The 20,427-nt window shown below is 54.6% G+C and overlaps 1 protein-coding gene across 2 annotated transcripts in view; it reads left to right on the top strand.

Moving 5' to 3' along the window:
* Positions 1-20,427, top strand: part of Inpp5d (inositol polyphosphate-5-phosphatase, 145kDa) — a 98,553-nt gene that overhangs the window by 60,188 nt on the left and 17,938 nt on the right. For both annotated transcript variants that reach the window (XM_005395359.2, XM_005395358.2), the window contains exons 7-18: positions 5,080-5,160; positions 5,267-5,338; positions 6,188-6,311; positions 9,693-9,799; positions 11,487-11,589; positions 13,682-13,878; positions 14,312-14,429; positions 16,533-16,629; positions 17,310-17,448; positions 18,163-18,271; positions 18,395-18,483; positions 19,895-19,976. In XM_005395359.2, coding sequence (XP_005395416.1) covers positions 5,080-5,160; positions 5,267-5,338; positions 6,188-6,311; positions 9,693-9,799; positions 11,487-11,589; positions 13,682-13,878; positions 14,312-14,429; positions 16,533-16,629; positions 17,310-17,448; positions 18,163-18,271; positions 18,395-18,483; positions 19,895-19,976 — 1,318 coding nt within the window. The remainder of the gene's footprint in view (positions 1-5,079; positions 5,161-5,266; positions 5,339-6,187; positions 6,312-9,692; positions 9,800-11,486; positions 11,590-13,681; positions 13,879-14,311; positions 14,430-16,532; positions 16,630-17,309; positions 17,449-18,162; positions 18,272-18,394; positions 18,484-19,894; positions 19,977-20,427) is intronic.

Raw genomic sequence — 20,427 nt, 5'->3', positions numbered from 1 at the left:
TATATATAATTTCTTATTTCCCCCAGGAGGACTAGGATGAAGGTGTCCCTCCCTGACACCTGCTGATGACCAGGCAGGGGCGAAGGGCATGTTGCCCATTAAGCATAGATATGTGCGGGGCTTTTTTTGTTTTTGTTTTTTTAAGTGTCCTGGGTAAAGTTAAAAAGACAAGCTAGCAGGGACAGTGGCACAGCACTCTAGAGGCTGAGGCAGGAAGATTGCCGTAAATTCAAGGCCAGCCTGAACTTAGTGAAACCCTGTTTCAAAAAACCCCCACCTGAACATAATAATAATTAAGACAAGCAAAAGCAGCATCATGAGAGGAAATATTTGGGATAGAGGATTAATATGCCTTAAAAAACTCATTAATTTTTTTTTAATGAGAGCACAATCCAAGGTTTTTTGTTTGGTTGGTTGTTTTATTCTGTTGACAAAGGGTCTCACTATGTAGTTCAGGCTGGCCTTGAACTCATGATGATCCTCCTGCCTCAGCCTCCAAAGTGCTGGGATTACAGGTGAGCACCACTATACCCGGCCCAATGCAAATTTCTAAGTAAGGAAAAGTTATTAAAAAAAAAAAAAGTTTGTTCCCTCTAGAGGGATGAGGAATATGCAGTGTGTACAGGAAAAGATGCCCAGCCTCCCTGGGCAGTAACCAGAGCACACCCTCAGCTGCTGGAGGCAACTGCCGAGTTTACCCGCCAGGGCTTGGGTGGCAGTGCCATACAGGCTCACACCTCCCCCTGTGGGAATGGAGGTGGCTTTTTTTTGTTTTTTTGTTTTTTTTTTTCCAGTACCAGGAGTTGAACTCACAACTTCGCGCTTGCCAGGCAGGCGCTGTGCTGCTGAGCTAAATCCCCAGCCCCGAGGCAGCTTTTTTGAACAGCAGTGTGGCCGCTTGTTTGAAACCACGAGCTGCAGATTTTCAAGCAGTTCCACAGCTTAGCAGCTGTCTGGGAGCTGTAAGTGCACTAAGAAGTGTGGACAGGGCGTGGCGGCGCACGCCTGTCATCCCGCACTTAGGAGGCTGAGGCAGGAGGATCGCTGGGAGTTTGAGGCCAGCCTGGGCTACAGAGTGAGTTCAACACCAGCCTGAACTGCACAGCAAGACCCTGTCTCAAAAAAAAAACAAAAACAAAACAAGAATAAAACCTAAATAAAAACAAAACAAGAATAAAACCCCCAGCTGTGGGTGAGGGGTCCCCCTGACCCATCCTAGATGCAGACAGGGGGTGAGGGACCTCCAAGTGAGTCCCTGGTACATGGCTGTTGGAGAAGGCTGCACATCTCTTTGACAAAAGGACAGTTTCCTGGAGCTATTCCCATGTCTGCAGTTTCTCTGAATAGCCATCTTGAAATAAGCCAAAGAAGCATATTTTGAGGTGGCTTATTCTGGTCTTCCATGGAATTTTTTTACAGAGAAAATGTTTTTATGTTCTATGTATATGACTGAAAAAATGTGCCAGAAAAAATTTTTTCTTTTGCTTTCTTCGAAGTAAACGATGGGTTAATTTCTAAGAAAGTAAAAGCAAATCTAGAGAAAACTGGGGCAGCCAGACTCTCAAATTTAAATAGCCTCCACGGAAGAGCGCACTCAGAGTCTTTGTGGCAGATGACGAGATGACGTGACGCAAGGACGCAGTCATCTCCCAAAGGTTCCCCCGCTCAGGTCCCGTCTCCGTAGGGTTTGGAGGTTAGCTTTCCGTACATGATAGGTGGGAGCCACACATTGCCATAGCAGGTGACAGGGTGGAGATGGTGCTGATGTTGGCTGGTGGAGGCATTACTGATTCGGGGGTCCTGGAGCTTGAACCTGCGGCCTCTATGTTGAGCTAGATCTCCAGCTCCTTTTTAAATTTTTTATTTTGAAATAAAGTCTCCTTAAATTGCCCAAGCAGGGCTCAAACTTGCAATCCTCCTGCCTCAGCCTCCCAGAATGCCAGGATTACTGGCGTGTGCCATCCAGCCTGGCCACGCTGATGATGTTGGTGGCACTGTTGATGGCCATGCGGTCTGTGGCCATCCCCACCTGACCTCATCTGTTAATGGCGACGCCGTTACTGGTGTGGTGGAGGTGACGGAGGCTATGGCAGTGGTGATGATAGAAATGATGTATTTAAGTGAGCAGAAAATTGAAGTCAAAAGCAAATGTACCCTGGTGGATAAGTTGAGCAAGGGACATGGGGAAAGGACATCACTTGGTTGGTGACAACTCCCCCCATTCTGCTTGGTGTTCGAGTTGATCATAATGTGCCTGATTTTTCCATCCCATTTCAGTAGGGCAGGGGCAGCGCCTTATGTTTTATATTATTTTTAGAATTTTTTTATTAGTACTGTACATGTGTGCTATACATAATGTTTGCATTCCTTGTGGGAAGTTGGTCTGTGCTCATAACACATCAGAATTCTTTTTTTTGTGTGTGTGTGTGTTTTGTTTTTTTTTTTGAGACAAGGTCTCACTATACAGTTCAGGCTGGCCTTGAGCTCACTGTGTAGCCCAGGCTGGTCTCCAACTCGCAACAATCCTCTCGCCTCAGCCTCCCAAGTGCTGGGATTACAGGCGTGCACCACCATGCCCAGCCACATCATAATTCTTATTTTCATTCCTTTCCCTCCCTCCCCTTGCCTCTCCCTCTATCTCGTGATGAAAGATCTACCTCCCTACTGCTATTACCTGTCTGTTATTTTGCTCTTCCTTTGTACTTTATACTCGTGTGAGAAACCACGTAATACTTGAGCTTGTGTGTCTGCTTTGGTTTTTTTTGTTTCTTTTTTTTTTTTTGGTACCGGGAATCGAACTCAGGACCTTGCCCTTGCCAGGCAGATGCTTGTGCCGCTGAGCTATATCCCCAACCCCTCATGGGTTTTTGTTTGTTTGTTTGAAACAAGGTCTCGCTATGCAGTTCAGACTAGCCTTGAGCTCACTTTGTAGCCCAGGCTGGTCTCAAACTTGCAACGATCCTTCTGCCTCAGCCTCCCGAGTGCTGGGATTACAGGCATGCGCCACCACACCCAGCTTCGTGTGTGTGTGTGTGTGTGTGTGTGTGTGTGTGTGTGTGTGCGCGCGCACGTGCTTTGTTTCACTTAGCATTATGGTCTCCTGGTGTTGCAGGGACACGGTACCAGACACCCATACGTTGAGGGAGGAGAGGCTTAGTTTGACTCACAGCGTGTAGAGGCTTCGGTGCGCAGTTGGCTGGTCCCAGGCAGTGGGGCAGCGCAGAGGAGGAACAGCCCGTGGCATAGCAGGCAGGAAGCAGGGAGGGATGTCGAGAGGAGAGGAGCAGCATACACTCTTCCGGGCCACACCCACAGTGACCCACCTCCCCTACAGGCTCCCGCTTCACACCTACAGAAGCCCAGCAGCAGCTAGCCCAGGGTCACACACCTGCAACCCGTCACCTCCTGGACCCCCACCTCTGAGCACAGAGGGGGGGACATCTAGTTAGAAACCGTAACAAGGTGCATCTGTTTTCCTACACGACTCAAGTTTGTCTTTATGGATGAGGAAGAAAAAATAAATAAAACTCTTGAAGTCATGGGCGCAGGAGAGGATTTTGGGAACAGAATCCCGGTTGCACAGGAAATAGTACCGGGGATCATCAGGTGGGAGCGCATAAAGCTTCCGCACAGCAAAAGAAACCACCAGAGGTGAACAGGGACAGCGCCTCGTGAGCGAGGCGTCTCCAGTGCCTGGCAGCACAGCCGGCCGGGGTCGTGGGCTGGCTGCCAGGCAGGCAGGGTCCGAGCCCTGCTCCTCTGTTCATCGGCTGTGTGACTTCAGGCGAGCAGCCGCAGCCCCCGGAACCTGGCCGCTGACGGCCCAGCTGAGCCACCTCCTTGGTCAGGCGCTCTCCAAGCCCCCAGCTGTGGTGCTCTAGGTCTCAGTTCTCAAACCCACAGTGAGCTCACAACCTGAGCTCTCGGTGACTGAACAAAGCAGGGTGGTCTGTTTTCCTGAGACAGGGTCTCGCTGTGCAGTCCAGGCTGGGCTGGAACTCGTACCAATCCTCCTGCCTCAGCCTCCCAAGTGCTAGGATTACAGGCACACACCACCAAGCCCAGCCTGAAGCAGGATGACCTGATGCCGAGGACCCGGGGGCTGTTTCAGGGGGTGTGTGTACTCAGGGATGCTTCTTTGTGGGTCTGAGACTCGAGTGACAAGGAGGTGCCCCTCCCAAGTGGAATCCAGGTCTCTGGAGAATCCTGGAAAATGTAGCTCACAGCCAGGTGTGGTGGCTCAGGCTTACAATCCCAGTGCTCAGGAGGCTGAGGCAGGAGGATCACTGAGTTTGAGGCCAGCCTGGACTACATGGTGAAACCCTGTCTCAAAAACAGAAAAAAACCAAGAAACCCCAAAATGTAGCTCAAGCCCGGCCTGATGGAGCACGCCCATAGTCCAGGGAAGGATAAATCCACATACAAAACCCCACTGATTTGGCAGTGGATTAAAAGAAAGTTGAGTGTGGTGGCACATGCTCACCTCAACGCTCTGGGAGGCTGAGGCTGGAAGAACACAAATTCAGGGTCTAGCCAGGGTACTTTAGTGACTTAGCTAGATCCTGCTTCAAAAATAAATAAAAAGCGCTAGGGATGTAGCTCAGTGTGAAGGCCCGGGGGTTCAGTCCCCAATACAGTGAAAAAAGAAAAAAGAAGGCAAACAAAGAAGTGCAGATCATGGCAGGTGACAGGCTGAGAGCAGCTTGGATGAGGGTCTACGTGGTACAGAGCCCCCAGGACGGGGTCCTGCTCTCCCTGTGGTAGAAGTGGCCGGCCCAGGCTGTTCAGCTGTGGGCCAGGGTATATTTGGGAGCAGAGCGGGAAACCAGTGCAGGCGACGTGGGTGGGGGAGAGGGAACGACTGGGAACGGCTCCCAGTCGAGAAGCCTCAGAGTGGGTGGTGAGAAGCCGGAGGGAAGGCGGGTTTGGGGGAGGACGAGGAGCTATTTTCTGGCTGTGCGGATTTTGAGGTGCTCGTAGATAGCCCTGGCGTCCTTGTCCGCAGAGGGCACGGTGAGGCTGTGCGGGGGCGGCTGGCGGGACGGAAGCAGCGGCTTCCTTCTCGATCTCGTCTCCCAGGTCGCCTTCGAGGCCAGTCCGGTCAACATGGTGGCCAAGCTCAGCCAGCTGACAAGCCTGCTGTCCTCCATTGAAGACAAGGTACTGGGGGGTCCCGTGGCTTCTGGGGGGCCCTCTTCCTGCACAGAGAATCACAGGCTCAGGCTCTGCGTCCCCGCTGATGCTGGGTCATCGCTGCCACCCGCAGGTCAAGGCCCTGCTGCACGAGGGCCCCGAGTCTCCCCACTGGCGTTCCCTCATCCCACCCGTCACCTTTGAGGTGAGTGGTCCCGGGTGCCTGGCCTTGCGCCCCACACTTGGGGGACGTCCTGCTCCCTTGGAAAGAGGGTTTTGGGCTTGGGCTATGGAAGGGAACCTAAGCGTGGGGGGTGGCGGTGGGTGGGGCCTCCTAGCTGGGACAGTGGTTCAACATTGGAGCGCTGCCTGGAAGCGCCCGTGAGGGACAGAGCGAGGGGACAGCTGCTCCTCCTCGGCTCAGGAGAGACGCGGGACTGGGTGCACCCGTGGCTGGAGAAGCCGAGAATTCCTGTGATTCCTCCGAGAGGGACCTATTGGAATCTCCAGGCTTGGACCCAGAATGGGCTTTGCTTCATGAGCCCCCGTGGTTCCCGTAGATCCAGCCCAACCTGCCTGGTCCCGAATTTAGAAAAACTTTCTCTCCCCACTCCCGCCCCCGACTTCAAAGTCTTCTTTGGCCCTAGAAATACTCCTGTAAAAGACAGATTTCCACTTTCCAAGCACGCCTAGACACCCTCCCAATTATCAGTAAGTGTTCAATTAGTGGTTGTAACAGGACCCCGGAGTTTAGCTGTCTCTTAATTACTCACATCCTTCCTGGAAGTAGCTGACACATCCGATGAGTAAGTGTCATCGGAGCAATCAGTGAATGAACCACTCCCCCCCCCTCATCTGTTTCCTCCACCAACCCTGTTGGCGGAACAGCTGGGGTGAGCAGTGGATGAGCGGTTCACCAAGAGACTGTGGAACACCTATGGGCAAGGATGGGGTCCTGAGGTCCCCACCTGGCCATGTAGACCTGGGGCTCACAGGTTAGCATGGCCAAAGCAGAGCTGGAACATCAACAAACTGCATCTGTCTCTCTACAAAGGTGAAGGCCGAGTCTCTGGGGATTCCTCAAAAAATGCAGCTCAAAGTCGACGTGGAGTCTGGGAAACTGATCATTAAGAAGTCCAAGGATGGCTCCGATGACAAGTTCTATAGCCATAAGAAAAGTAAGGCTTCTAAGGGTGACTGGTCAGTAGGTGACTGATTGATAGCAGGCTGGGAGGAGGAGCGGAACCCGCTGGGCACATTCCACCCCTTTGCAGAGGGTGACCCCTGCCCTGGCCAGGCACCGCTCTCACCCTGACTGTGGGATTCCTGTCCTGCTCTGAGATCACCTTTATGGGGCCTCCCCTGCCCACTGTGAACCCCCAGGGAAGAGCCTACACCTTGCTGGGGGCACTTGGCATGCCCTGCCCTAGCAGCAGGTGTGTGTGTGTTGTGTGTGTGTGTGGCAATTCCATGCGTTTGTATGTGACGGTGTCTCTTCCCCACACACAGCCGATCCGACTCACCCTGTCACCTGCCATGCCTGGTGCAGGGCCTGCCCAGATGGCATGGTATCCTTGGCAGGTGGTATTGTTAGCACAGCACAGACTGACTGGCGCTGATGTATGTGTACCCTGGAATCAAACTGCAAATTCACATCCTAGCTTTGTCACGCAGCAGCTGTGTGGTCTTTGGGTTTGTCACATCCAAGCTGTCTCAGCAGCTGTGTGACTTGGCCTGCTTCTCAGGGCCTCAGTTTCCTTTGCTGTAAAACAGAGATGAGGAAGATTAAGTGAGTGGCACGGCAGTGAGCCCGGCACACGGCCTTCTCTAAGGCCTGCTGTGATCCTTGGGCTTGAGCTGCTTAAATGAAAAAAAAAAATGGGCTGCAGTAAATGACACATAGCCACAAATGCCCCTCATAATCTCGTTTCAAATGCACTGGTCCCACCGTGCTTGCCACTTTCTGAAGCAGCTCTGGAAGTCCCCTTTCCTGAGTGTCGTTGAGAGATGTGGTCCAGGACACAGTGACTGCCGCTGCGGGGTGCCTCCAAGGAAAGGCAGGCCCGCGAAAGCGCTGCGGTGCGTGCTCGTCCGCCTCACCCACCAGCTCGGCACCCGGCAACTTCCGGCTCTTCCCCAAAGTCCAGGTGACTATAAAAGACCAACATTCTGAACGGATTCAGGACCTCGAGGCAGCCCTGACAGCACAACTAAAGACGCTCGCGGAAGAGGACCCCAGAGCCACTTCGGGAGGTGGCGAGTGCGAGGAGACGAGTGTCTGAGGCAAAGGGAGAATTCTGAGGGGGCAGATGGCTACGTGTCTTTTGCTGTGTTGTTTTTTTTTAATTTAAGCATTCAGTGTATTTTTCAGTCACACCTTGTAGAAGTGAAAGACAGCTTTCCTCCTTCCCTCTCGAGGTTTGGGCAGAGGCCGAGCGGGATTAGCAGGAGGAGGGCACGTAGATGGGCTCCGTGTAAGCGCTGTGGGACCCGGCAGGGCTCCCGTGGAGTGCGGACGCGAGGCTGGCGTTGAGCCTGAGTGGGTCTGGGCTCAGTGTGACGAGGGGACACCGGGGGAGCCGCGGACAGGATGTGGGGTGTGACTGAGTGCGGAAACGGAGCAAGTGCTTAGCAGGGCTGGGGGTTCAGATCCTTTCTGTCCTCGGAGAGAGACAGATTCCCTTGCTTCCAGGCGTAGGGAGGGCATGGTCCATGCTGAGCTTATTACCTGCTTCCAGGATGGTCAGAGAGTCCAGTACTCCCCATGTTGAGGTGCCGTGTGCTGGGGTAGTGGGTCTGCAGCCCCATCAGTGGCTTGGTGGAGTGTGACAAGCCCAGGCACACACCTGTAATCCCAGGGCTCAGGAGGCTGAGGCAGGAGGATGGTTGCGAGTTCAGGGCCAAACTGAACTACATAGCGAGACTAGGTCTCAAAAAACCAAAACAATAAATAAAGGAAGCCCAAGCGTAATTCCCAGCCCAGCGCCTTGTGACCTTGGCCCGGTGCGCTCTCCCTGGTTCCTGTTCACGGGACAGAGGTCGCATCCTGCAGGGCTGTGGTGAGCTGGAAAGCGAAAGAGCCAACCACACGGCCACTGGCATCCGGGGCGCTCCGGACAGTGGGGCCGGTCTTCCAGGGTCGCTGTGGGGAGGCAGAAGGGAGCAGTGGGACAGGGTGAGGCAGCTCAAGGGGCGGGGCAGGGCCCCTGCCGTGGTGCTGTTTGGCAGGAGAAATGGGGGTACGACGGTCCGAGACGGATTAATTCTGCGTTCTGAAAAGTCCTAAGAGGGCAGATGTCACTGTTGCAGTAGCGATGGGGAGAATGTGTATGCTGATCAGCCGGACTGGGATTCACCCTAGAGTTCAAACATAAAGAGGTCAAGGAGGGGAAGGTCAGCACGGCACCCTCATCAGCACAGACCCTCTGGGGCCGCCGGACTCCTCCCTGCCCAGCTGGGAGGGTTCGCTCTCTGTCCTGACCCCTGTCCTCCGGGAACCAGAGAGGTGGGGCCTGGGCCTCACACGCCTGGGATCCCCAGCTCTGTGCAGCCCCGGTATGTGCAGGTGCCTTCTCAGGGAAGACCAGTTGTCCGGATGCTTGCCTTCCTGCTGGGAAATCCCAGCACCCCCTGTGGTACTTTCGCATATACTCCACAAAGGCTGCGATGTGGTCTCTGGTTCACCACTAAACCCCCGGGTCTAGGACAGTGCTTGGCAAAGAGGAAGTGATGCACAAATGCATACTGATTTGTTTGTTTGCTTTTCAGACAGGGTCCCACTGTGCAGCCCAGGCTAACTTTGAACTCTTGGTGATCCTCCTGCCTCAGCCTCCTGAGTCTGGGAGCTTCTGGTTTTATTAACGTGATGTAGGGAAAGTGAGCCACTTACTGCCCATTGTGGAATAATCGTTCTGATAAGCAGGTTGTCAGATCCTAACAGCAACCAGAATCCTGTAAGCAGATGTCAAGGAAAACCAGAAATTCTGGGGGAGGAGAGACACGGCCTGAGAGTAGAAGATTGAGAGAGTCCTAGGGCATCCGGTGTTGCGCACCATGTCATGGGTGGTTTCCTGCTACTGCTGGCAAGGCCACCTGGACTCCCCTTTGGGGGAGCTCCTAGCTTGAGGCTACAGTAGGACACCCCTATAACTTCAGCGACTTGGGAGGCTGAGGCAGGAGGATCACTTTGAGTTTAAGGCCAGCCTGGGCCACACAGTGAGTCCCTCTCTCAAAAAAAAAAAACAGAAAAAGACAGTAGCTGGATGCGTCTGCTATCATCACTTCCCTTTGGAAGGCAGCACTCACGGGAAAGCAAGAGAAAAACGCACAGTGACAGGATTCTGACCTCTGGGCGGCAGACGGATAATAAAGCCCACACATGGGAACCAAAATACCAAACTTTAAGCGCGTGGTTGGAAAAACTGAGACCCCTGACTCAGCCCACGGAACCCACAAAGGGCCCAGGAGCTGATAGCGGTGGGGGTGGGGGTGGCCCGTGGTGCAGACTCGGACCCGCTGGCCGGGTACGTGGGCCGACAGCAGACTTCCCTTCCCCCAAGTCCTGCAGCTCATCAAGTCTCAGAAGTTCCTGAACAAGTTGGTGATTTTGGTGGAAACAGAGAAGGAGAAGACCTTGCGGAAGGAATACATTTTTGCTGACTCTAAAGTAAGTGGGGACGGCTGTCTTCCGAGGTCCATGGTGTCCGTAAGTCACTGTTTCACACCTGGGGAAACTGAGGTCACAGCAGCTAGGGACCATGCTCGGGGGCAGCTGGGCTGGGCTGGGTTTCAGCCCCAGGAAGAGCTGCCACGTGCCTGGGGGGCAGCCTGGGGTGCTCTGCCACCCGATCATCCATCTCAGAAGCCCCAGCCATAGCCAGGTGTGGTGGCTCACGCCTGTAGTCAGCACTCTTGGAGGCTGAGGCAGGAGGATCGCACATTCAAGCCCAGCCCTAGCAATTTAATGAGATCCTGTCCAAAATAAGAAAAGGGCAGGGATCAGGGGAGGTAGCAGGGAGCTCGGGGGCGGGGGCACAGCTGGCAGGACAGTGGGAGGACGCTGAGAAGAACACGGGAGTAGGGGCCAGACAGGCGGCAGGGGTAGAGAGAAATCGCCTTGCTGCACGGTGCCCTGGCACAGGGTGATAGGTCCAAACCCGGTTAGCTCTGCCCTTTGCGGCAAGCTCAGGGGTGGAGGGGTCGGGGGCTGAGACACCAAATTGTGAGCCACTGCCAGCTACAGCTGGTATCGACAGACCAGCCACTGTCAGTCACAGCTTCCTGAACCGGAGCCCCCCTCTGAGGGACCTCACTGAGACTTGCGATTAGGAGTTCAAATCATACGAAATTGCAAAACAGTCAAAGGCCAGTCTTGCACATGGTGTGACCTGAAATTTTGTGGCATTTAAAGTTGTTCTTCCCTATGGCCCACATCCTAAGAGGGCCATGATTCTGCTTTGCCCCAGGCAAAATACCTGAAAAAGTTGAAGGTAGCTGTGATGGCCTTTACGTGCCCTTTTCCTTTTAGTTAGCTGCTTTAACTTAAAATTTTCTTTCATTACATCAGTAACCCACTCTCACCAGTGAAATGGTAACAAATACAAGTAAGCACAAGTTTAAGATAAAAACACCCATGTACCACTAGTTGGCCTTGGGCTATACTGCACCAGATGTGTTCTTTTCTTTTGTTGGTGTTTTTTGGGGGACAGGGTCTTGCTATCTAGTCTAGGCTGCCCTGGAACTTGCAGTGATCCTCCTGCCTCAGCCTTCTGAGTGCTGGGATTACAGGTGTGAGCCACCACACCTGCCCAGATGTTTTGTTAAAATAAAAAATACAGGGATGCCATTCATATCATTTTTCATGTGTAATGATGTATCTTGGCAACGCCCCCCCCCCCCCGGGCCCCCTTACCGGGAATCGAACTCAACACCTCCCACTTGCCAGGCAGGCGCTGTGCCGCTGAGCTAAATCCCCAGCCCATAACCTCTCTTTTGTGACAAAGTGCTTCTGCACATCATTTGTAGGCCCTGTGCTGTCCTAGCTGGTGGATGGTCCGACAGTTACTCACGAATCCCCCAGGACTGGGCATGAGGCTCGCTCCTGAGTTGCAGATCCCAGTGTGTGCTGTGCAGGGTCGTGGTGAGGGTGGGGTCTTTTGCAGGTCCCTACTGTTTTCTGGGAGTCACCCCCACCCGGCAGTGGCATATCTGGGTCAGAGAAGAGCCGTTCATACTTGGGCACACTTGTTTCCAAGCTGCTCCGCCACCGTGCGCGGCACTCACTGCCCTCGGGGCTGAGTCCTTTGCAAAATGCAGAGCCAGGCCACGCTCAGTCTTACCCTTTCCGTCCGCAGAAGAGAGAGGGGTTCTGCCAGCTCCTGCAGCAGATGAAGAACAAGCACTCGGAGCAGCCGGAGCCCGACATGATCACCATCTTCATCGGCACCTGGAACATGGGTGGGTGCCTGCGCGCCGGCCCGCGCCTCGCCTTTGCGTCTGTCTTCCTGCTTCCGCATCCGGGACACCCTGGGTCTCCTGTCTGTCTCCCTGCCCCACCCCCAGCCCATCCTCTCGGCCCCTTTTCTAAGGAGTGCCAGCCTTTCGAATAGCCAGAGTTACTTCCAAATTGGAAGGTTTTAGGTAAAGAATCGGAATGTCTAGCTAAAGGGGCTTGTATCTTAGTCGGTGCGCCAAGGGGCAAGGAGAAAGGGGCCCCGGGGCCCAAAGAAAGAAGTCTACCCTGGGCTAGGCGCGGTGGCACACGCCTGTCATCACAGCACTTGAGAGGCTGAAGCAGGAGGATCCCCACAAGTTTGAGGCTGGGCTACTAAATGAGTTCAGAGCTAGCCTGGACTACATAGCAAGACCTTGTCTCACAAACAAACAAAAAGACGTCTACCCTTGTTTTATCCAGAAAGAGAAGTTGGTAGGTAGATAGATAAATGGGATTCCCAGTTAAATTTGAATTTCATATAAAGAATAAGTACATTTTTAATGCGGGTTTTTGTCTGGGAGTAAGTAAATAAATACCAAATATAACTGCTAATATAGCATGTATACTTCTATGCTAATACATTTTATATACTAAATACAGTGATAGCTTGATACTCAAGTGCTTGCAAACGTATTGAGCAAAATGACACATTTTGATGCAGTAGTTCATTGGACACCCAAAGTAGAACTTGTCAATGTCGGTGGCCCCAGCACTTGCTGCCCTTTCCAGACAAAACTATTTGTGTGGCCCTCATCACACTCCTGGAACCAGTTAACGATGAGTACCCCGTGACCACTGTAGGTAGCATGTAAATATAAATCACACTAAGTAGAGAAAGTACCCAGCTAGAAATAGACACTGAAGATATACTAGATGGATAGATGGGTAGATGGGTAGATGGGTAGATGGATAGATGGATGGATGGACAGGCAGATAGACAGGCTAACTATATGTTTTATACTAAGGAATGTTGGAGTACATATTCAGCTAGAAATAAGCAGGGAGAAGGTGCCCCTTGCATCTGAGTGTCAGATGAGCAGCTGTCGCGGGGCAGATTTACCCAACCACCTCCCGTTAGTCTGCCTCTGTGGGGCAGTCAGGCCACCCCAGTCCCTGCCCCGCAGAATGGCCAGCAGAGCACTGGAGGAAGGGGTGAGCAGCGCCTCTGGAGAAGGGGGTACCTAGAAATGAAAGGGTGGCAGAGGTTGGGCCAGCTTCCTGGAGAGAAGGTGGGAGATTCGGTGGGTCCCAGACACCCGGCCCTCTCAGGCCCTCTCAGGCCCTGTCGCACAAGGCCTTTCATCCCTAACCTTGCCCGGCCCAACGTGGAGGTTGCAGGGGCCACACTGGTGTTGAAGTTGTTCAGGGCTCCCAGTTCCTCACCTGTCCTGTTCAGAGCTCCTAACCCCGACACTGTGCCAGCCTTCCTCGGGGCTCACGTTGTGGCACGGGGCCTCGGAGCTAAGACGTGGGAGGAGCTGGCTGGGGCCCTGCTGCCCATGGGCAGGGTGGAAGGGGACTCCACAGGTGGTCACCTGCCAGCCCTAGCTGCTGCTGTACCACAGGACTCCCTGGGGCTTAGATTCCTGAGGGCCAGGGCTATGGTGCAGTTTCTGTTGCTGCCCTAGTACATAGCGTGGTGCTGGCCATCTTTCCAGTGAGCTCCAGCCACGATGGGGCATCTCCTGGCGTTCGGGTTCTTTGGCATTTAACCTCGTCTTTTAAAGAAGAGACTTTCTTGGCTGGACATGGTGCAGCACACCTGTAATCCCAACACTCGGGAGGCTGAGGCAGGAGGATTGCTGAGGGTTCAAGGTCAACCTGAACTACATAGCAAGACCCTGTGTCCAAAAAAAATAAATAAAGGAATAAATAAAAGAGACTCCTGAGTTCTGACCCCTAAATGGCACTCCGGGTGTTACTGGCACCTAAATAGCCGTCTAGGGCATTTGCCTGAATGGCTTCACGTGACTGTGTTGTCCCCTCCCTACCCCGCCCCCACCCGTTTCCCTGCCGAGCCTTTGACTCACGTGGTGTTGGGTTTTGCTGTTGAAGGTAACGCCCCCCCTCCCAAGAAGATCACGTCCTGGTTTCTCTCCAAGGGGCAGGGAAAGACGCGGGACGACTCTGCGGACTACATCCCGCATGACATCTATGTGATCGGCACTCAGGAGGACCCCCTGGGGGAGAAGGAGTGGCTGGAGATACTCAGACACTCCCTGCGCGAAGTCACCAGCATGACCTTCAAACCGGTGAGCGGCTGCCCAGGCTCCAGGCCCTGCTTGGCCAGGAGCAGCCCGGTGCCAGGGCAGGCTCGGCCTCGCAGTCCCCCACTTCCAAAGACATCGGGGACTCAGCGGCCCTCCGTTCCAGAGCCAGAGAGATGCAGCAAGGGCCATACTCGGAAATTAGTGGGGCCCCTGGGCAACTGCTGAAAACCACCAAGTCCCCCTCGACCCCAGCCCTGCTGGTCGGAGCCCATCTTTACTTCCTGGGTCTAGCGTTCGCCCTAAGTCTCATCTTTAAGTTGCTGTCTTGCTGCTGGCATTGCTCAGAGTTACCCCAAAGGCTGAGGGTTAGAGACAGGGCACCCTGCTCCCAGGGGCTGGGGCTGGGGTGCAGCACCGTGCCCTGGGCTCCAGCACGGCACCTTTGCCAAGTGTGGCAACGCTGTCCTCCTGCCAGGTCGCCGTCCACACGCTCTGGAACATCCGCATCGTGGTGCTGGCCAAGCCGGAGCACGAGAACCGGATCAGCCACATCTGCACCGACAACGTGAAGACCGGCATTGCCAACACCCTGGGTGAGCGGGCGGGAGCCTCGGCCCCTGTGGCCTGCTGTCACGTCTTCCCACCTGGGATCGACCCCTGAGAGCCCGGTCCTGGCACACCCGGGTAGTTGGTACCGTGGCTGGAGCAGTCAGGGGTCCATGCTGGCTCTGGGATCTGGTTCTGAATCACTAAGCCTCAGGGGAGGCTGGAGCCCCTGGTCCAGCAGGCTCCCAGGTGGCTCTGGAGGGGACAAATGGGCCATGGGCCTCGCTTTGAATAGCAAGAACCTAGAACGGGGTGGGCGCACATCTGCTGGGAAGGGGCTGGTAGTCGCCGTGTTAGGCTTTGTGGGCTACACGCCACGGCTCATCTCTGCCTTTTTGGCTAAGAGCTGCCACGGTCAACACAAAAAAGGAACAGGAGACTTTCCCACCAAGGCTGGCACTGCCCACGGGGTGTAGCTGCCACCTCGGTCTGGGTCCCTGTTCTCCCAGACCAGAGGTAGAGATGAGGTTCGCCGCTCTAAGTCTTGGGGCTTCAACCAAGGTGCCCCAGAGAGCAGAGATCAGAGCTGGAAGATGGCGTGGGCTTTGGTGTGCGTGAGTGTGTGACTTTATATGGGTGTGTGTGAGTGCGGGGTGTGGGCATGCAAGCCTGTGTATGGATGTGTAAGTGCATACCTGTGGGGGCTTGACATTGAATGTGTGTGAGTGTGTTCATGTGAATCTATGCACAGGTGTGAGTCTGCATGCCATCCTATGTGTATGAGTGTGTGCTTCTGGGTATGTTATGTATGTCTGTTCTGTGAGTGAGTCTGTGTGTGTGTGAGTGTGGGGGTGCCTGGGAGTGTCCAGCTGCATGTGTGTGGGATACACCCAGAGCCTCGTGTAGAGCCAGGGGCAGAGCAGCACTCTGCGGTAGTTGGAGCCGGGGCGGGACAGTCCTAGAGGTAACAGGAAGCAGCAGGATTGCTGCAATCACACGTGCACAGCTCCCGGCCTCTCTGCCGGTAAACCTCACACTGCTGTGGCCATGCCCCCGTGTCCCCTGGACTTCCTGCTTGGGGAGGCGTGGGTCGTGGGAACTCTCCCTGCTGGGGTTCCATTTCTCCCTGGGCCCTGCCCGCAGGGGGAGCTCGCTCTGACCTCTCCTTACAAAATCACACTGCACCTCCTCTGCCAGCCTCGCCTCTAGCGGGTGCCTCAGCTCTGGGTCCAGCACCGCAGGGCCGTGGCAGGCTGGGGGCTGGACACAGGGTAGTTGCCAAGTGAAGGGGGTCCCAGTTCTCTGGCTCCACCGAAGGTCCACAAGCAAAGTGTGCAAAGAAGGTGGTTTTCGGCATGAGCAGGCAGGCGCCACCAAGGGGAGGTCAGGGGACAGCTCTGCTGGGTCAGGGGAGCCGAGATCCAAGGGCGAGGAGGGGTGGCAACCTGGTACTCAGCCCAGGAGCCCCCTGTGGCCTGTGGCTGCCGAATGGGACAGAGCAGGTTCTCAGACGCGGCCTGGCTTGAAGTCACAGGGAGCTGGGGTCAGCAAACTTTCTGTGAAAGGCAGGTGGTGGTGACTCTAGCGGCCCTCGGGGCTGTGCATGCTCTGAAACCACCCAGCTCCGGCCTGGCCCGAAAGCAGCTTCACAGACATAGTGCGGAGACCACGGGGCACAGCTGTATAAAGGTTTTCTCATAAAACCTTGCGCCTGAACACTGAGGTCCTTCATGTTTTAATTGTCCTGAAAGATTTCTTTCGATGTTATTTCCCCAACAAAGATGTCAAACCCATTTTGAGCCAGTAGTGGGCCCGTGCACACACCTTCCCAGGCCCCCAGAACCTCTGCTCCAGTGGGTGAGGTGTTCCTCCTCCCGGCAGGTTGCCAGGTGGCCCAGGGAACACACTTTGAGAACCACTAGTCTTGTATAACTCCAAAGGCAGGGAGGAAAAGCTGTGCTCTTGGTGAGGGTCCTTGGTCAGTTTGGAGAAGCCCAAGACTGCTGGCTGTCCACCTGTCACCATCACCCCAGGGGACCCTGGCTGCTTTCTCTGGCCCTCCTCCTTGCCATTTCTCTGTTCGTATTGGCACACAGTTCCCTCCGCATGTGCCGGTTGGACACTCTGGTTCTTCTTCTGTCCCCGCTTAGGGAACAAGGGAGCAGTGGGAGTGTCGTTCATGTTCAACGGAACCTCTCTGGGGTTTGTCAACAGCCACTTGACTTCCGGAAGTGAAAAGAAGCTCAGGTAACGGGGCTCCTTCCCTGGCAGTCTGGGTCTGGTCCCTTGCCCAGACGGCTCCCACTCCAAATGCCCTAATCCCCCACTCAGCCTGGGACCTTCCGGGTGACATGCGGCCCTGCGGGCTCTTCCTGGGCTCAGCAGAGACACCTGCGGCTCTGGGGGGACCTCCAGTATGGATGACTCTGTCTGGAGGACAGCAAAGATGTCTGTGTCCTTAGCCTGCTGGATACCTAACTACCACTCTTTCTACGTGGCCACCTCGGCTGGGCTCCTTAAGATAAAGCCCATCTTGCCTGCCAGGGATGCAAACGGCCTTGTACATTAGTCACTGCTCCGATGCGCGGCTCGGCAGGTCCCACCACTTGGCTTTGACCTTTTGAGCTCCCGGCCTGGCCTTGAAGCCCATTCGTATCCCGCCCTGCCCACCTGCATGCCCACTGCGGCAGGCTGGTGGTCTGACCCCAGGGACCCACCCCCTTTTCGTTTTGAGACAGGGTCTCGCTGTATAGCTCAGGCTGGCCTTGAACTCCCGGTGTAGCTCAGACTCCTGCCTCAACCTCCCGAGGGCTGGGATTACAGGCATGCGCCACCACGCCGGGCTGCCCACGCTCCTCTTGACTTCCTGCCCTGAGGGGTGGGAATCAGTGACCCCCATGCAAGATGGTGCTTTTCCTTTGAATTAGGAGAAACCAAAACTATATGAACATCCTCCGGTTCCTGGCCCTGGGAGACAGGAAACTGAGTCCCTTTAACATCACTCACCGTTTCACCCACCTCTTCTGGCTTGGGGATCTCAACTACCGCGTGGACCTGCCCACCTGGGTAAGCAGCCTCTGCTGGGGGCTGTGGCAGAGGGCATAGGGACAGGCAGCTGATCGTGGAAACATGAGAGTTCCTCCTGGGCTCAGTGCCATCCCATCAGGGAGCCTCGGCCTTTCTTCGCGGCCCCCCTCTGGTCTCATGACTGTCGCGGCCGCCCCTACTTATGATCACTATGACCTCGGATCACCCAGCTGGCCAGTCACCCAGTCCCTCAGCTGGCAGGCCGGGTCCAGGAAGGGTATCTCTGTGCCTGGAGATTCGGGAGCTGGCACAGGCTGTCCCTGCTTTTGCCCACAGAAAAAGCGAGAGAAGGCAAAGCGGACCTACCTGTTTTGTGAAGTATTAATAAAAACGATATTGTGCTGAGCACGGTGGTATATGCCTGTAATCCCCATACTCTGGGAGGCTGAGGCAGGAGGATCAAAAGTTCAAGGCCAGTCTGGGCAGCTTAGTAATCTTGAGAGATTCTGTCTCAGAAGGCTGGCGATATAGCTCAGTGCAGTGGCACTGGGTTTGATTCTCAGTACTGGAAAGAAAAGAAAAAGGTATTAAGTCAGTGTGCAAGAATAAAAAGTCTATATGCAAGTGTGCCCCGGCCAGGGACTTGAGCTGCTGGGACGCTGCCGCCGCTGCTCTCACATGTGAGCTCCAGGGGGCAGCAGCCCAGGTCCCCAGGCCGGGGCGAGGGGGTCTCACGGGGCGGCCTTGCTGCAGGAGGCGGAAACCATCATCCAGAAGATCCGGCAGCAGCAGTACACAGACCTGCTGGCCCACGACCAGCTGCTCACCGAGCGGAGGGAGCAGAAGGTTTTCCTGCACTTTGGTGAGCGGTCTCTCCTTGTGCCCCTGCCGCTGGCCCCAGTCCCCTGGATGTCCTTGCTGGGGAGGCCCGGGTCTGCAGAGCAGGGAGACCTGGCGGTCAGCACTGAGACCCCATCTGTTTCAGAGGAGGAAGAAATCACATTTGCGCCCACGTATCGATTTGAAAGACTGACTCGGGACAAATACGCCTACACGAAGCAGAAAGCGACGGGGGTGAGTCCTCCCCAGGTTCCTGCTGGCTTCCTTGACCACTGGGCAACAGAAAAGGAAAAGGAAAGAAAGCAAAAGAAATCATATGTTAATTTGTGTCAGATCAAAAATAGCACAACCCGGGGCTGGGGATTTAGCTCAGCGGCAAAAGCGCCTGCCTGGCAAGCGCAAGGTCGTGAGTTCGGTTCCCGGTACCGGAGAAAAACCCAAAAAAAAAAAAAAAATAGCACAACCCACTTAAACACTGAAAAGAACTGAACCAGCCGGGTATGGTGGCACACGCGTCTGATCCCAGCACTGGGGAGGCTGAGGCAGGAGGATCATCATGAGCTTGAGTCTAGACTGGGCTACATAGTGAGTTCAAGGCCAGCCTGAACTACATTGGGAGACCCTGTCTCTAAAAACCAAAACTAATAATGATAACTATAATAATAATAATAATAGTAATAATAGAGCTGAACTAGGGACCCTTATGGTTTACCTCCTGTCCTGATACTAAGGTTCTAAGAGGAGATTCAATCATTACTTTTGTAGCCAGGTTCTGAAACCTGTTTTTGGCAAATAAAACAAACAACAAACAAAAAACCCAAGGTCCTGTAATCACATATATTTTGCTAAATTCCCAAGTTAATCAATATTAAATAGGTTTCTTCCCTGTAGGACTTCAGAGAGCCGTTATGTGCTTCGGAGCATTATGGTTCTCCATGTCTTAGGAGGTCGCTTGTGTTCGAGGAACAGGGTTTGGGGGAGGATGCAGTGACACATTTGCTCGTTTGCTTGTTGGGAGAGCTCTCCTGATGGCCTGTAGTGGGGTAGGCGCTCTCTGAGGTGACAGGATCAGAGCAGAAGGAGCTGCTTGTCCCAGGGAGTTTATGGTGAGGAAGACAAGACAGGGGCCCACACGTGACTGAAACCTGAGACGGGGAGTGACTACGGTGGCCAGGAAGGAACTGGCAAATTTTGGGTGGAAGACGCAGATGCCCCCTCCCAGGGTTCAACCCAGGGAGGCCAGCCCAGGGCAGGGTCCTGAGGGGCAGAGGAATGGGACAGTGGGGGACCCAGGGCCACCCGAAGCCGGGGGCAATGGAGAAAATGAGAGAAAAGAGGGTGTGTGGAAAGATCTGGCTGTCATTAATAAAAACTGGAAGATCAGAAGACAGTGCTGGGTCACGGGAAGTGTAGAGCTTTTTGCCAGGCATATTGATTCGATGACATGAAAGGAGAATTTTAGAGAAAATAGCCAGAAAGGGGTTGAAATGTGAGGTTGGCATTAAAAAAGCAAAGTCAGGTGGATTTGTGGATTTGGGAGTTCCTACTCTTTTCTCTCTTTCTTTCGTTTTTTCCTGTCTTTTTTCTTACCGGATAAAAAGAAAAGAGTAGCAGACGCTTCACCACCCTGTGACTCTGTTTGCAGATGAAGTACAACCTGCCCTCCTGGTGCGACCGAGTCCTCTGGAAGTCTTATCCCCTGGTGCACGTGGTGTGTCAGTCCTACGGTGAGTCAGGCCTAGCTTGCAGGAACAACACCAAACTGGGGCGCCTCTGTCTGCTTGTCTGGAAGATGGGCGCGCTCCCCCCACTCTTAATCAGATGATCTGAAAGAGCTGCGCGTTGCCCCCACACTGGAGCCCCCAGGCGTGTGACCCCTTCGCAGCTACAGCCGGGTTCGGTCACATCAACGCCTCCCTCCCACATCCTGCCAGTTCTCGTCTTGGGAAGAGGCAGCCACCTGCCCTCACCAACCACCGCGTTAGAGAGCCAGGAGGCCGTGGCAGCTCCTGGAACAACACTTCCGGTCCGGGAGCCTCACCTTGGCTCCCAGAACTGCTCCACAGCGGGGAGCACCGAGTACAGATGTCCCACCTCGGGCCCAGTGTGCGAAGGGGCTGCCGTGTCTCCCGCCAGGCGGGGGAGGCGGAAGAGCTGGGAGGTTGAGAGGTGGGATTT

This window comes from Chinchilla lanigera, unplaced genomic scaffold, assembly GCF_000276665.1.
Source record: "Chinchilla lanigera isolate Chin_1 unplaced genomic scaffold, ChiLan1.0 scaffold00052, whole genome shotgun sequence".
Classification (NCBI taxonomy): domain Eukaryota; kingdom Metazoa; phylum Chordata; class Mammalia; order Rodentia; family Chinchillidae; genus Chinchilla; species Chinchilla lanigera.
Note: the sequence above shows the minus strand (reverse complement) of the source record. Positions and strands in the feature narration are given on the sequence as shown.